The sequence below is a fragment of the Mus musculus genome, chromosome 14 (genome assembly GCF_000001635.26).
Source record: "Mus musculus strain C57BL/6J chromosome 14, GRCm38.p6 C57BL/6J".
NCBI classification, from domain to species: domain Eukaryota; kingdom Metazoa; phylum Chordata; class Mammalia; order Rodentia; family Muridae; genus Mus; species Mus musculus.
The window spans coordinates 8,565,201-8,580,722 of NC_000080.6; the positions used below are offsets into that span (position 1 = coordinate 8,565,201).

The window sequence follows — 15,522 nt, forward strand, 5'->3', positions numbered from 1 at the left end:
AGAGAGGGATGGGTTTGCTGATCAGGTATGGGGAGAGTTGGGGAAGAATGAGCAGGCTGGGAGAGAGAAGGAAAATTGGTGGTGGGGGGCATCTCTAGGACAAGCTGGGGGAGGCTCCTCAGAGGATTGGGGGTGTGACCCTCGCTGAGACTCTTAGCAGTGGGGATATAGAGCCTGAAGTGGCCACTTCCTGTAGCTAGTCAGGACTTCTGGTTACAGGGAGGGGACACCAATCCACCCATAAAACCTTAGACCTAAAGTGTGCCCTGCCTACAAGATATGCAGGGATAAAGATGGAGCAGAGATTGAGGGAATCACTAACCCATGACCGGCCCGACTTAAGACATACCCCACGGGAGAGAGTCAACCCATGACACTATTAATGATGCTCTGCTATTCTTGCAGACAGGAGCCTAGCATAACTGTCTTCTTAGGGTCTTTCTCTAGCAGTTGACAGAAACAGGTGCAGAGAATCAAAGTCAAACACGAGGCAGAGCTCGGGGAGTCCTGTGGAAGAGGTGGAGAAAGGACTGTGGGAACAGGAGAGGTCAATGACACTACAAGAATACCTACAGAGTCATCTACCCTGGACCCATGGGAGCTTGAAGATACTGAACCACCAACCCAATAGTATGCAGGGGCTGGGTCTTGGTCCTCTACATGTATGTGGCAGATTTGCAGCTTGTTGGTCCGCTAACAATTGAAGTGGGGCGGGGGACATCTCTGACTTGGATCCTGTTGCCTGCCTTTGGATCCTTTTACCCTGGGCTGCCTTGTCTGTCAGTGAGAGAGGATGCACTTAGTCCTGATGGGACTTGAGGTGCCAAGATGTGTTGGTATGGGGTGGGGGTGAAGTCTTTTCTTTGAGAAAAGGAAGGGGTAATGGGTAAAGAGGGTGGAACTTGGAGGAGAGATGGGAGGGTGGTTGTGACTGGGATGTAAAGTGAAAATGCCTTTCTTTTTCTTAATAAACTGGTTTTTTTTCTGTGATCTGATCCAACTCTTAGTCTTGGGACTAAAAAATATCAGTGGGTGTTTTCCAAACTGATCCACACCTGTAACAAGATGTATAGCCAGGAAAGACTTTCTTCCATTCGGCAGGCTGACTCTATACAAATGTTTCCTCTGAGGTGCAGAGCTTTTTAATTTAATTCAACCTCATCTGCCAGTTTTCATTATTTTAGCTCCTGGAGTTCTTTTCAGAAAGTCCTTGTTTATGCCTATGTACTGAAGTCTCTTCCTATGGCAGAGTCAGGGACTGAAGTCTTACACTAAGGTCTTTGGGCCTGTATGAATAGATTTTTATATAGAATTAGCAATATGGGTCTAGAGTCTCTCCTTTACATTTAGATATCCAGTTTTTCTTCTACCATTTGTTAAAGAAGCCATTTTTCTCCAATGCATGCTTTTAGCACCCTTCTTGAATATGAGACGTCTGTACCTGTGAGGGTTTAATTTGGGCCCTTGATCCTATTACGGTGATTCACAGATTTGGTTTTTGCTCTTGTTACCCTGGTTCTATAGTGTGACCAGAAGTCAGGCATTGTGACATCACCAACATGTTCTGTTCATTCATGTTTGCTTTGGATATTCTGAGCCTTTTCTACTTCCATGTTCTTTCAGAAATTACTGATTTTTCTATGTCTATCTTATATTCTGTTAGTTCAGGTTTACCAATTTTAAGTTTTCTGGTGGACTCTTTAGGGTCTCTTACACACAGGATTATATTATATGCAAACAGTTACTTTGACTTCTCTTTTGTGTCTTTCCCTTTTCCTTATCACGCTAACCCTTCAAGCACTATATGGAATGGGAGTAGAGAAAAAAGATAAACTCATCTCATTTCTAATTCCAGGCAAATTTTAAAGTTTGGCTTTTACTTAAAATAATGTTGGCTACCAGTCTGTCATATTTATTTATTTTTTTATATTGATGTCTGTTCCTCTTAGTCCAACTTCCTTTAGACTTTCATCCTGTAGCAATACTTAATTTTGTGAAAGGTCCTTCCTGCATCAATCTGATTGACAGATATGTTGCGCTGGCAAGTTTTATATCAAGGGAACACAAGCTCAACTCATTTTGGAAGGGAACCTGAATTGAGAACATTCCCCCATCAGACTGACCCGTTCACCACGGGAGGTGCCCCCCCTGGGCAGGTGGTCCTGGATGCTAGAAGGAATCAGGCTGAGCAGGCCATGGGGAACAAAGCACTAGGCAGCACCCCTCTATGGCCTCTGTTTCAGTTCCTGCCTTGAGATTCTGCTCTGACTTCTCTGAATAACATGCTACAACTTGTAAGATGAAATAAGCCCATTTTCCCATGATTTTGGTCATGGTGTTTTAGCACAGCAGTAGAAACCCAAACTAAGACATGTCTTGTAAGTCTATCATGTTTGGAAGGAAGCCCAATCACACTAAATGATCTTGTTGATGAGTAGCTGGAATTCAGCCTGCATATATTTTATTGAAAAGTTCTGCAACCGTGTTTCTATCAGGAGACTGGCCTATAATCATATTTGTCCTTGTATCCTTATCTGATTTTTATATGGGTAATATTAAATGTATAAAATGAGTTTAGTAGCGAGTTTTCCTGTCTGTTTTGGAACAGTGTAAGGAGTACTGGCTGTACTTGTAGAAAGGCATGGGAGAATCTGAACTCTGGACCAGGCTGCCTTAGTGTGGAGATTTAGTTTCTGCTGTGTGAGCTCGTCTCCAGGCTTCCTCTTAGGTGTACGTGGTGCGTATGGCTTGTCTCTTTTTATTCTTTCCCCTCCTTAACTTACCAAAGTACAGTGCAAACTTTCAGAGATCTTCCCTTTCTCTTCAGTTGGGTTCTAGCCCTCTGCAGTGCACTGGGCACTGGAGGCAGAGCACTCCCACTGTGGCTGACCCTCTGGAAGGGACTCAGGCTCAGCTTCTCAGAGTAGGTGCTTCCCAACTCCTATTCTCTGGGAAGAACTACAAGTCTTTATTTGGGTGTCACCTTCCACCTTAGGTCCCCATCCTTGCATGTTAGATATTGCTTTGTTCACTTTGTATCTTTAAAACATCTTTTATTGTATATCGGATACCGTGAATGCAGTGTGACTCACCTTCTGGATTTTACTTTAAACCGTCAAATCTTGTTCCCATAGGAAATTAAATTATTTATAAATTATTTATAAGTATTTCCAGTTTGACTATCCATGCCTGGTATTTTCTGTGGATAGCAGTGCTGTTTGGCCTGGTCTCCTATGAGTAATTGTATAGCATCATATTATCCTTAAGAAAGATCAGAGGAATACCCAGGGAGCTGAAGGGGTCTGAAGCCCCAAAGAAGGAACATCAACATGAACTAACCAGTACCCCAGAGATCCTTGGAACTATACCACCAATCAAAGAAAACACGTGGTGGAACTTATGGCTCTAGCTGCATATGTAGCAGAGGATCGCCTAGTTGTTCATCAATGGGAGGAGAGGCCCTTGGTCCTGTGAAGGTTCTATGCCCCAGTATAGGGGAATGCCAGGACCAGGAATGGGAGTAGGGAGGGAATAGGGGATTTTCGGAGGGAGAAATTAGGAAAGGGGATAACATTTTAAATGTAAATAAAGAAAATATCTAAAAAAACAAAACAAAAAACAAAAAGAAAGACCATACTTATTTTTGGATTCACATGTATTTAATAAATTACTATTTAATTAAAATAAACCATGCAGATATTCATTTTCAATAGCACAAGTTAATGGGTTCATGTCTGGAGAAAACAGCAGATTTTTTTTTAACCTAATAAGTGAGCATTTACTATGAGCTTGGTATTGCTAAGACAAACTCATTTAGCTCAAGCAACAATACTGAGCAAGTTCCACCCCTGATTCTGCCTAACTGACAGGAAAACTGAGGTGCTGAGAAATGCACAGACTTGGCGTAAGGGTCTGCAGTCAAAACACAACAGAGCCAGAATCTGGATGCTTGTAACCGAGGCCCAAGGCCCACACTTCACTCGCAACAGCATCCTGCTTGTGTCCATGCTTTAGGGATACGCTAGCCTTAAAGTCCATGTGACAATTCCAGCCGGTGCCAGCCCTGCGCCATCTTGGGCGCAAACTTGGGTGCAAACTCGGTAGAGGGTCCCAAAGTCCCCAAAGGACTCTCCACGCTACAGGCACCCTAGCACACCCTGGATCTTAATATCACTGGTGATTGGAACACAACATCTGTTCCAAAAAAAAAACCCAGAGGCATTTGTGCTAGCAGGAACAGGGACAAAGGACACCTGCCCGACCTGTGGCTGGGGTTCATTCCCCCACACCATCTTGGGTGTGAAGTCAGTGGGCCCTACCTCACCCAGGATCTTGGGGTCACTGGTGAGTGGAACACAACATCTGTTCCAAAAAATCCTGGAGGGTCTTGGGCCAGCAGGAACAGTGACAAAGGAAGCCCACTGACCAGTGGCTGGGGTTCGTTCCCACCAGTGCGAGTCCTGTGCCATCTTGGAGTAGACAACAGGAAATAATCAAACTCCAAGCTGAAATCAACCAAGTGGAAACAATAAGAACTATTCAAAGAATCAACCAAACCAGGAGCTGGTTCTTTAAGAAAACCAACAAGATAGATAAACCCTTAGCCAGACTCACTAGAGGGCACAGGGACAGCATCCTAATTAACAAAATCAGAAATAAAAAGGGAAATTAACAACAGAACCTGAGGAAATTCAAAACATCATCAGATCCTACTACAAAAGGCTATACTCAACAAAACTGGAAAACCGGGATGAAATGGACAAATTTCTAGACAGATACCAGGTACCAAAGTTAAATCAGGATCAAATTAATGACCTAAACAGTTCCATATCCCCTAAAGAAATAGAAGCCATCATCAATAGTCTCCCCCCTCCCCCCCCAAAAAAAAAACCAAAACAAAACCAAAAACCCAGGACCAGAGATGGGTTTGGTGCAGCGTTCTATCAGAACTTCAAAGAAGACCTAATTCCAATTCTCCTCAAACTATTTTACAAAATAGAAACAGAAGGTACTCTACCCAATTCATTCTATAAAGCCCCAATTACTTTGATATCTAAACCACATAAAGACCCAAAAATGAAAGAGAACTTCAGACCAATTTCCCTTATGAATATTGATGCAAAAATAATAAGTAAAATTCTCGCAAACTGAATCCAAGAACACATCAAAACGATCTTGCATCATGAACAAGTAGGCTTCATTCCAGGGATGCAGGGATGGTTTAATACACGAAAATCAATCAACATAATCCACTATATAAACAAACTCAAAGACAAAAACCACATGATCATCTCGTTAGATGCTGAAAAAGCATTTGACAAAATCCAACACCCATTCAAAATAAAAGTCTTGGAAAGATCAGGAATTCAAGGCCCATACCTAAACACAATAAAAACAATATACAGCAAAACAGTAGCCAACATGAAACTAAATGGAGAGAAGCTAGAAGCAATCCCACTAAAATCAGAGACTAGATAATGCTGCTTGCTCAGTTTCTCCCTACCTATTCAATATAGTAGTCAAAGTCCTAGCCAGAGCAATTAGACAACAAAAGGAGATCAAGGGGATACAAATTTGAAAGGAAGAAGTAAAACTATCACTATTTGCAGATGATATGATAGTATATATAAGGGACCCTAAAAATTCCACCAGAGAACTCCTAAACCTGATAAACAGCTTCAGTGAAGTAGCTGGATATAAAATTAACTCAAACAAGTCAATGGCCTTTTTCTACACAAAGAATAAACAGGCTGAGAAAGAAATTAGGGAAACAACACCCTTCACAATAGTCACAAATAATATAAAATACCTTGGTGTGACTCTAACTAAGGAAGTGAAAGATCTGTATGATAAGAACTTCAAGTCTCTGAAGAAAGAAATCAAAGAAGATCTCAGAAGATGGAAGGATCTCCCATACTCATGGATTCGCAGGATCAATATAGTAAAAATGGCTATCTTGCCGAAAGCAACCTATAGATTCAATGCAATCCCCATCAAAATTCCAACTCAATTCTTCACAGAGTTAGAAAGGGCTTTTTGCAAATTCATCTGGAATAACAAAAAATTTAGGAGAGCAAAAACTCTTCTCAGTGATAAAAGAACCTCTGGTGGAATCACCATGCCTGACCTAAAGCTGTACTACAGAGCAATTGTGATAAAAACTGCATGGTACTGGTATAGAGACAGATAAGTAGACCAATGGAATAGAATTGAAGAACCAGAAATGAACCCACACACCTATGGTCACTTGATCTTTGACAAGGGAGCTAAAAATCATCTACTAGAAAAAGGACAGCATTTTCAACAAATGGTGCTGGCACAACTGGCAGTTATCATGTAGAAGAATGAGAATTGATCCATTCTTATCTCCTTGTACTAAGGTCAAGTCTAAGTGAATCAAGGAACTTCACATAAAACCAGAGACACTGAAACTTATAGAGGAGAAAGTGGGGAAAAGCTTCGAAGATATGGGCACAAGGGAAAAATTCCTGAACAGAACACCAATGGCTTCTGCTGTAAGATAGAGAATTGACAAATGGGACCTCGTAAGATTGCAAAGCTTTTGTAAGGCAAAAGACACTGTCAATAAGACAAAAAGGCCACCAACAGATTGGGAAAGGATCTTTACTAATCCTAAATCATATAGGGGACTAATATCCAATATATATAAAGAACTCAAGAAGATGGACTCTAGAAAATCAAATAATCCTATTAAAAATGGGGAACAGAGCTAAACAAAGGATTCTCAACTGAGGAATACCGAAGGGCCTAAATGCACCTGAAAAAATGTTTGACATCCTTAATCATCAGGGAAATGCAAATCAAAACAACCCTGCGATTCTACCTCACACCAGTCAGAATGGCTTAAGATTAAAAACACAGATGACAGCAGATGCTGGCAAGGATGTGGAGAAAGAGGAACACTCCTCGATTGTTGGGATTGCAAGCTTGTACAACCACTCTGGAAATCAGTCTGGTGGTTCCTCAGAAAACTGGACATAGTACTACTGGAAGATCCAGCAATTCCTCTTCTGGGCATATATCCAGAAGATGCCCCAACTGGTAAGAAGGACACATGCTCCACTATGTTCATAGCAGCCTCATTTATAATAGCCAGAAGCTAGAAAGAACCCTGATGTCCCTTAACAGAGGAATGGATACAGAAAATATGGTACTTTTACACAATGGGGTACTACTCAGCAATTAAAAACAATGAATTCATGAAATTCTTAGGCAAATGGATGGATCTGGAGGATATCATCCTGAATGAGGTAACCCAATCACAAAAGAACACCCACGATATGCACTCACTGATAAGCAGATATTAGCCCAGAAACTTAGAATACCCAAGATACAATTTGCAAAAGACATGAAACTCATGAAGAAGGAAGACTAAAGTGTGGATACTTTGCTCCTTCTTAGAATAGGGAACAAAATACCCATGGAAGGAGTTACAGAGACAAAGTTGGGAGCTTTTACAGAAGGAAGGAACATCCAGAGACTGCCCCACCTGGGGATCCATCACATATATAACCACCAAACCCAGACACTATTGCTTATGCCAGAAAGATTTTGCTGACAGGACCCTGACATAGCTCTCTCTTGTGAGGCTATGCCAATGACTCCAAATACAGAAGTGGATGCTCACAGTCATCTATTGGATGGAACACAGGGCCCCTAATGAAGGAGCTAGAGAAAGTAACCAAGGAGCTAAAGGGTTCGGCAACCCTATAGGAGTACCAACAATATGAAGTAACCAGTAACCCCCAGAGTTGGGTCTCTCGTTGCATATGTCGCAGAGGATGACCATACAGCTATCAATGGGAGGAGAGGCCCTTGGTCTTGTGAAGATCATATGCCCCAGTACAGTGGAATGCCAGGGCCAGGAAGCAGGTGTGGGTGGGTTGGGGAGCAGGGCGGGGGGAGGGTATAGGGGACTTTCGGGATAGCATTTGAAATGTAAATGAAGAAAATATCTAATTTAAAAAAGGGGGGAAGAGAAAGAAATACAAAAACCAATTCCTATGTTTCTAAACTGCCTTCGGAATGGAGGCACGTCCTTAAGCCCCCGAGGTCATTAGAGGACATGCTCTCAAATAAGTGCAGCACCTATGTTAGCCTGACAGGAATAAAGAGAGGTAAATGCATATTTAAAGACTGACATCATGTAGGTGAGATAAAACAGTTATGAATCCTTAAAATAAATGCCATAAATACTATAGTGGAGACTAAGTTATAAAGATTTTAAGAGACTAGTTTATGAATCTTAGATAACCTTGTATCTGAGTATTCCTGCCTCTTTCATTCCCTTCTCATTCAGTGGTACTAAAGAAATTAAATATTGTTAAAAACTCCAAAGTTGGCTCAATGCGAAACTTGATGTTTGAGAAAATGAGGCAAGATGGTCTTTGAGCAGTTTTGGGTGCTATACTAGACCTGTAGCTTGTATTAAAATCTATAACAGATGACACTAGAATTTAATTCACAGGGTATTTTATCCATTTAAATGAGAAACACTAGGTGTCTGAGTCACGAAGACTGCTCAAGAATTGGCAGGTGGTTAACCATACTGCTTGGTTCTCTCTCCAGTGAGTGCTTCCTCCCTATAGGAGTACCAACAATATGAAGTAACCAGTAACCCCCAGAGTTGTTATGAACTCTCATAACTGAACATCCCACTCAAACAGTTACATTTATTAGATATTATAGTGCGTGTTTTCTCGATAGCAAGACATTGATGTACATCTGACACCATCAGCAACTAAGTGAACTTAAGGTAAAGAAGAAATGAAATGGATTCCAGTGAATTATGACTAAGTGTGTGCTTCCAGTGTTTAATGTAACAGTTTTTAATTTTTAAAATTGTTCTTGCCACTGAGAACTCAAGTTAAAAATACAAATTGCTGTAACTTAAAGGTTAAAGTGAATCTTTATAATTAAGAATAGTATGGAAAATAAATTTGGAAGGCTAGCATTTAAAGATAATTGAAACAAAAAATGACCTATTTATAAATGTTCAGATCAGTATGGCTATAAGAATTTAATTTTATTGCCTGTTGGTATCTAAAGGATTTAGCTACAGAGCAAAGGAGAGGTGAACAATCCAGCAATTCTATTCTGAATCACGGCTGTACCTTACTCAAGTCCTAGAAGTCCGGGGCAGATAGCAGAGTAAAGTGGAGGCCTCTCAGTGCTCCTTAACAACTGGGAGGACTCAGGCACGCAGCTCCTTTAGAAATGCAGTGGGTTTACATTAGGAAATCTGAGATGTCTATAGGGGTCAGAAGTCAGAAATTTGATGAGATCTTTCAACGTTTAAATGTTAGCTGAAGTGCTTTTAGAATGCCCAATTAGGTTGTATCAAGATAGCTACAAATGATAGTGGATAGAAAAAAGTGAATGATCTGGCAAAAAATAAAAACAAAGCAAAAATTACCAACCAACCAACCAACAACAATGAAAACTAAAAATAACCCTTGGCAAATATCATACAAGCTTAGTGGGCAGGTGTTTGTTTGTTCTTTTGTTTTGTTTTGTTTTGTTTTAGCTATTATATTGGGTTTATATCTACCACCCATCCAACCCTTATTCCACCTAATCCCTTCTAACTCTTCAACACTAGGTAGGAAAGAAAGATCGTTAAAGGGAAAAGGAGGCATAGATCTCTTTAGACTACTTCCTGCTGATTAGAGGCATCCTAGGGGCAAGTCCAATCTTCATTATCAGAATACCCATCAGGCCATCAATAGCAAACCAGCAATCCAGGAAACCCAACAGAAGAAACCAGCGAAAGCAGGGGCAGCCACCTCCACACCCTCTCTGGGCTCTTATGTCACTTATGTTATGTGAGTACATAACGTAAGTGGTTTGTTTACAGAAACCAAAATTCTCACTACAGGTAGTGGTGCTTGGGGATGGTGTCTTGGATGGGAGGGCTGTGCTTAGCTTCTATGCTACTTGGGATAAAACTGTCCTTAAAGCACAACTCAGGTTTAGTTCAGTGAGACTCAGTGGGAATACAGCATGTTAACCTTCTGCTTCATCATTGTAGAATTGGGAGGAAAACGAGAGAAATAAGAGCAAGTTCTTACATTTGTTGCAATACTCCTGGACACCTGTGTAGTCACCAAGCACATTACAAAGCCTCTATGAGTTGGCTACAAAACACTCAGTATTTTCCCAGGAGGCACATTAAGATTTGCCAACATTTGAGTACTTACTATGCACCACATACTGACAGGAATTAGGGCTAAAATCTCAGTAAGGACATGCTCATGGTCTGATGGAGAAGGCAGGCAGGTAAACAGGACCATGAAATAAAACTCAGGTAAACATGTGAGTGAAGGAAGGGCAGAGTGTGGCCGTCACAGGGCTGAGAGCCCAATGACAATGATCCCATGGGCTTTACAGCAAGGAGCACTGGAAGCACATGTAGCAGCTATGGTCTTCTGCAGGGCTGGCTCACGACACTCCAGACACTCTTCTACATATACTCTATATATGTCACATTATCTGCTTTTATAGATGAGGAGATGAACATGGGACTTTTTAAGACTAGCAATGTTATTATTATTATTATAAGTTTATTAAGTTTTGATAATTTTATACATGAACACTGAATGTGCAACACTAACTCCCTACGTATTCCCCAACTGCTGTATCCCTCTCGGAAATTTGTGATGATCTCTTCTTTAATTCCCATTGTTACCTCTATACATACATATACATACATATATATACATACATACATACATATATATATAAGTTAGGATATGTGCATAATTAAATATGAATTATGTATAAATTATGGAAATGATATATGAATACACACATAATCTATTGGGTCCATTTAGCTTTGTTCATATGTACATATATCTAGGGATGACATATTGTAGGGTTGTGGGTCCCAAGTCTGCTCAGCCACAGGGTAAGGCGTGGGGAGTTTGACTGCACTTATCCCCTCCCCGACGCAACCCTCACCCTCACCCCGCTGCTGGGGTGGGTGTGGGCTATAGGGAAGCATTGGGACACCACTCTGGGAACGGGGAAGCTCAATCTAAGACTGGGGAGGCTGGAGCTGGCCCGGGTGTCCTCAGGCCTGTGGAAACAAAGCTGGGACTATAGGGTTCTCAAGCCCTTGGACATCTAGGCACCACTGGGAGTCACGGAAGAGCTGAGTGTGTACCTGGGAGCACAGAGAGGCCTTCTATGAGAGATTAGGCTGAGGCTCTGTAGGCAAAGGCCTTCTCCATGACTATCCATGGCTGATCTCAATGAAAAAAGACAGTCCATGGTTTTAAGGCATTTACTGTCATGGCAGAAAGTAGATATGTAAACCATACCCCACTTCTAAGGGTGGGCCTGAGATTAAATAATTTTTAAAGGGAGGAATGTCTAGGAAGGGAAGCTTATTGGCTAAGCCCTCTGAGCCTCTAGGTACCTCGTTAGCATGGAGACCTGTCTTGAGCCTATGTGACCTGTGGTCATGTCTCTCTTATGTGAGACGCATGGCATGTGTTCTAAGTCAGGAGTCTGGCAGGGAGCTGGGAGTAGCCTAAGCCTCAGGTGTGTGACCACCGAGTCTCTGGGTCTCGACCTGCTCTACCTCACCAAACTTCCTAGCATGGTTTTCGGTCTCACAACCTATTTCCATTACATGTATATTTTAAATCATATAAAGACACACACACACACACACACACACACACACACACACACACACACACACACACACATACATTTCAAAACATAGCAAATGTCTCAACCCTAGTTCTTTCTACTTCCCCAGAAGGCACCACACCTCTGGTGTGCTGTGTGCACGAGTGGTCAGTTCATTTAGACACAGGGATCACCTGTTGCTTCATATCCACTCTTTCACTGCTGCCACCCAGTCCTCATGAATCCTGATTTACAGCAAATGGTCACATCCTTTTCATTTTTGACCCATTCAGATGGCTCCAGACGTCACTACCAGAAAAATTTCTATAAACCACAGAGTGTTTTCCCATTTCTAGTTCAAAAGCCTTTGTGTGTGTGTGTTTTGTGGTGGTAGGGATGAGACTCAGAAACCACTGCACACAAGGCAGGCTCCACATCACTCACCTGCATCCACATCTCATCACACTGTAGTAAGTTTCTCTTCTTCATGACAGTGGCTCATGCAGGTGTATGTGCATGTGTGTGAAGTTGGTACTGGTTGCCTTTCTTGACTGCTTTTGCACTTTATTTATCAAGGTACAGTCACTTGCTTAACTTGAAGCTTACCAATTCTGCCTAGTCTTGCTAGCCAGCTGGCCCCTGAGACCTCCTGCCCCTTCTTCTGCCTCCTGCCTGTTGGGATTCCAAGTGGCTGCTACTCCTGCTGAAGTCCAGTCCTCATGCTTAAGCAGTGAGCACATTATCCACTGAGCCATCTCCACAGCCCTATTTGTAATTTTTTTGGAAGATTGTATAAAGTTTTCCATTTATAAAACTTACATAAAGTTTTTTTTTAATAAAGCAAAAAACAAAGTACAATTTAAAGCAAAGAATGAACCATATTCTAGAACAGGTGGTACACAAACATGGTTCTGACAGCAGCATTATTAAAGAAAACCCAGTCTGACTGAAGTTTAAGAAACACTAGTCCGCCAAGCAGTCCCTTCTGAAGTCACTCAGCAGGCCAAGTCTTTCAGCAGTGTCAGGCTGCTGTACTCCGCATCTTCAGCTGTTTAACTACATCACAGTGATGACTCGTCTGTGTTCCTGAGAGAGTCACTACTTCCAGCATCTGAGCTTCTGTCTGTGTCATCCCTTTGCTTAGAGTGCTGGGTTCCTGTTCTCCCTGAATGTCTGTCCCCCAATGCCACACAAATGGGGTCCCCTGCATGAAGCCTGCGGCTAGCCAACAAATCATTTCTTTTGCTTTTACAGAATTGGTGCATCTCTCTCTAGTGTGCCTCCTTTACAGCCTTTGACAATATTACATTTGAATAATATTCTTTTACCTAGGGGATGTCAAGGAGCAAGAAGAAAAGATGTGTATTTTATTCAGTTTTAATAGAATCATGGTATGTAACAACAGGCCTTATTCACAGAGAAGGCCCATAATGAATATCTTGGGAATTAAATTTAATCCTCTTTTAGGGAACATTCATGTAATACTTACAATTTTACGCTGGATCATGAAGAGTGGGATTTTTGCATGAAGAGGTGTTGAAGACACTTCCTTATGGACTGTTGATAAATACAACCTTCTTTTGATGTTTCCTAAATCAGTAATTCTGGGGAGATAGAGAGAGAGAAGAAAATGAGAGGGAGGGAGGGAGAGGGAGAGAGAGAGAGAGAGAGAGAGAGAGAGAGAGAGAGAGAGAGAGAGAGAGAGAGAGAGAGAGATGAATTTAAAATACATTTCTTTGGATAATCATCACAATGATATAATTTATCAAATAGGCTTTTTCTAACATGGAGTTCGAACACAGAACTGAAGAATTGTCATTTTCTTTCAACAAGTAATAAAATTTCTTCCTTAAATTCAAAGTGCTCACAGGCCTGCATGTATAAATTCACTTAATATGCTAATTTATTTCATCACTCTACTCTAGATTTCCACAGTCCCCCAGCTTATGAAAAAATTCAATTTGTATGAACTGGGAACCGTTAGCCTTTAATAACCATGCTTGTTCCAGCCCCTTAAGCGTGTGTTATCTTGGGACATACTGTCACCTACTAAATAGGAAAACATTATGAGTTTCTTTCCCTAAAAGTGCACCTGTCATTTTCCATAGGCTCTTAGTCTGCAAAGAGACAGACATGAAGCACCAAGTGTCGGTTTCACTTCCTAAGCACATATCTTCCACCCAGAATTTTAATACACAAGTTGACTGCTCATTATTCAGGTCACCCCACAGTGATACCAAGGACACCAAATCTGAACATCTATAATAGATTTAGACCACAGCCATGATCACAAAGGTTAGGTTGCTTCAGGCTGATAGAGGCTCATTTTTATGTTCTGCTTCCTTTATGTCTCAGAGGTAACAAGCCAGGCTGAGAATCCACACACCATCCCGGGCTGCTGTGCCGTCAAATCGATGCTTTCTTAAAACCTTTTCTTTTACCTGAAAATAGAGGGCTACCCCCATGTTAGCAACTTCTCTATGGATGTCTTACACACCCACTCTTCAATAATGATTAACTTCTCAAGGTGACACTTCATTTAAGTAATTGTTAATATTTATAGTATAACTATTTTTAAACACATGGGAGGATGTCTGTGACTTTGATGCTAACATGATCTACATGGTGAGTCCAACCAAGCCAGAGCTATATAATGAGACCCTGTCTCAAACAAAACAAAACCCCAAAGCAAAGCAACAAACGAACACCCAGTATAGTCCACTCTATAGTTATTCTATGCCTCCTCCTCCCTTTCTCTGCTTTACTAATCTCATTAGTTCCTATAAAATACCTATAATCTCATTATTACCTATAAAGTAGTCCCTATATCATTTGGAAAGATATCTAGCATTAAATATAACATGAGATGATTTTAGAGTACACTCTAGACACCCCCCCCACCACCCAAGTCCATTCCTCTTTCACTAAAGGATAACATCATTTAACTTAAAAAGTTAGAAAGCTTCCCAAGGTCTCATCTGAGCTAAGGATTAAACTTCAACTGCAGTAACTCGAGTGTTTCACGTGGTCTTTCACATCAATGTTGTGGTCTCTCCTTCACTTCAACTGTATACAACTGACCTGAATAAATATATTCGAACTTCCATATCATCCTTTTAAACGTTACTTTTGTGTTACATCTTGTAGTGGTACAGAAACATATGTGTTTTAGAGAGAAAAGCACCATGTGAGCATAAACGCCTTTCTAACGGTGTCCAGCAGTGGAGGACCAACCTCAGTGCAAGTTCAAGTTTACGTAGTATACACAGGCAGGCTCTAGTTGTAAGTGAGGGCATTTCTAAAGAGGCCCAACTGAGAAGGGAGAAGTGCCTCTGAATGTGGGCTTGGAGCTAAGGTTGAGAAGACCACAGGCAAAGGTGGAGTCCAGCAGGACTCTGGCAGCCTCTGCTTCTTGGGCCACCATGATGTACCTTCTACCATGGTAGAAGGACATTTTGAAATCACTGAATTAAATGATATATCCTCCCTCAAACAGTCTGTGTGTGTTATTCTGTTGGCAACAGGGAGAGAATAGATGTGAGGAACAAGAATGACTAGATCAAATGCTATCATCAGGGATAATTTCCAGTACCATCTCTGGTAAGCTGCACCTGGGGAGGAGATGGGGACCCCAAAGGCTGCAAAGGAAAAGGAGCAAAAAGAGGTGCCTTGCTAGCTCAAACCTTATGTGATCCAGGTTAAAGGTCTGCTTTGCTTGTGGAGAAGAAACACTGAAATTGTCTACAATTTGGATTAAGGACTGCAGTCCAAACAGCAGCATCCAGTCCCAACACTGGTATATGGGATGGCATTAGTATTCATGTATTTATTGATACATTCAATAACTGCTGAGCCAGGTGACAT

The 15,522-nt window shown here is 41.4% G+C and overlaps 1 protein-coding gene across 7 annotated transcripts in view; it reads right to left on the reverse strand.

The window, feature by feature from the left end:
• Cfap20dc (CFAP20 domain containing) overlaps positions 1-15,522 on the reverse strand; it is a 235,166-nt gene that overhangs the window by 134,030 nt on the left and 85,614 nt on the right. For all 7 annotated transcript variants that reach the window (XM_006518106.4, XM_030248079.1, XM_011244772.3 and 4 more), the window contains one exon: positions 13,148-13,262. In XM_006518106.4, the coding sequence (XP_006518169.1) occupies positions 13,148-13,165 (18 nt within the window). In that variant the 5' untranslated portion in view covers positions 13,166-13,262. The remainder of the gene's footprint in view (positions 1-13,147; positions 13,263-15,522) is intronic.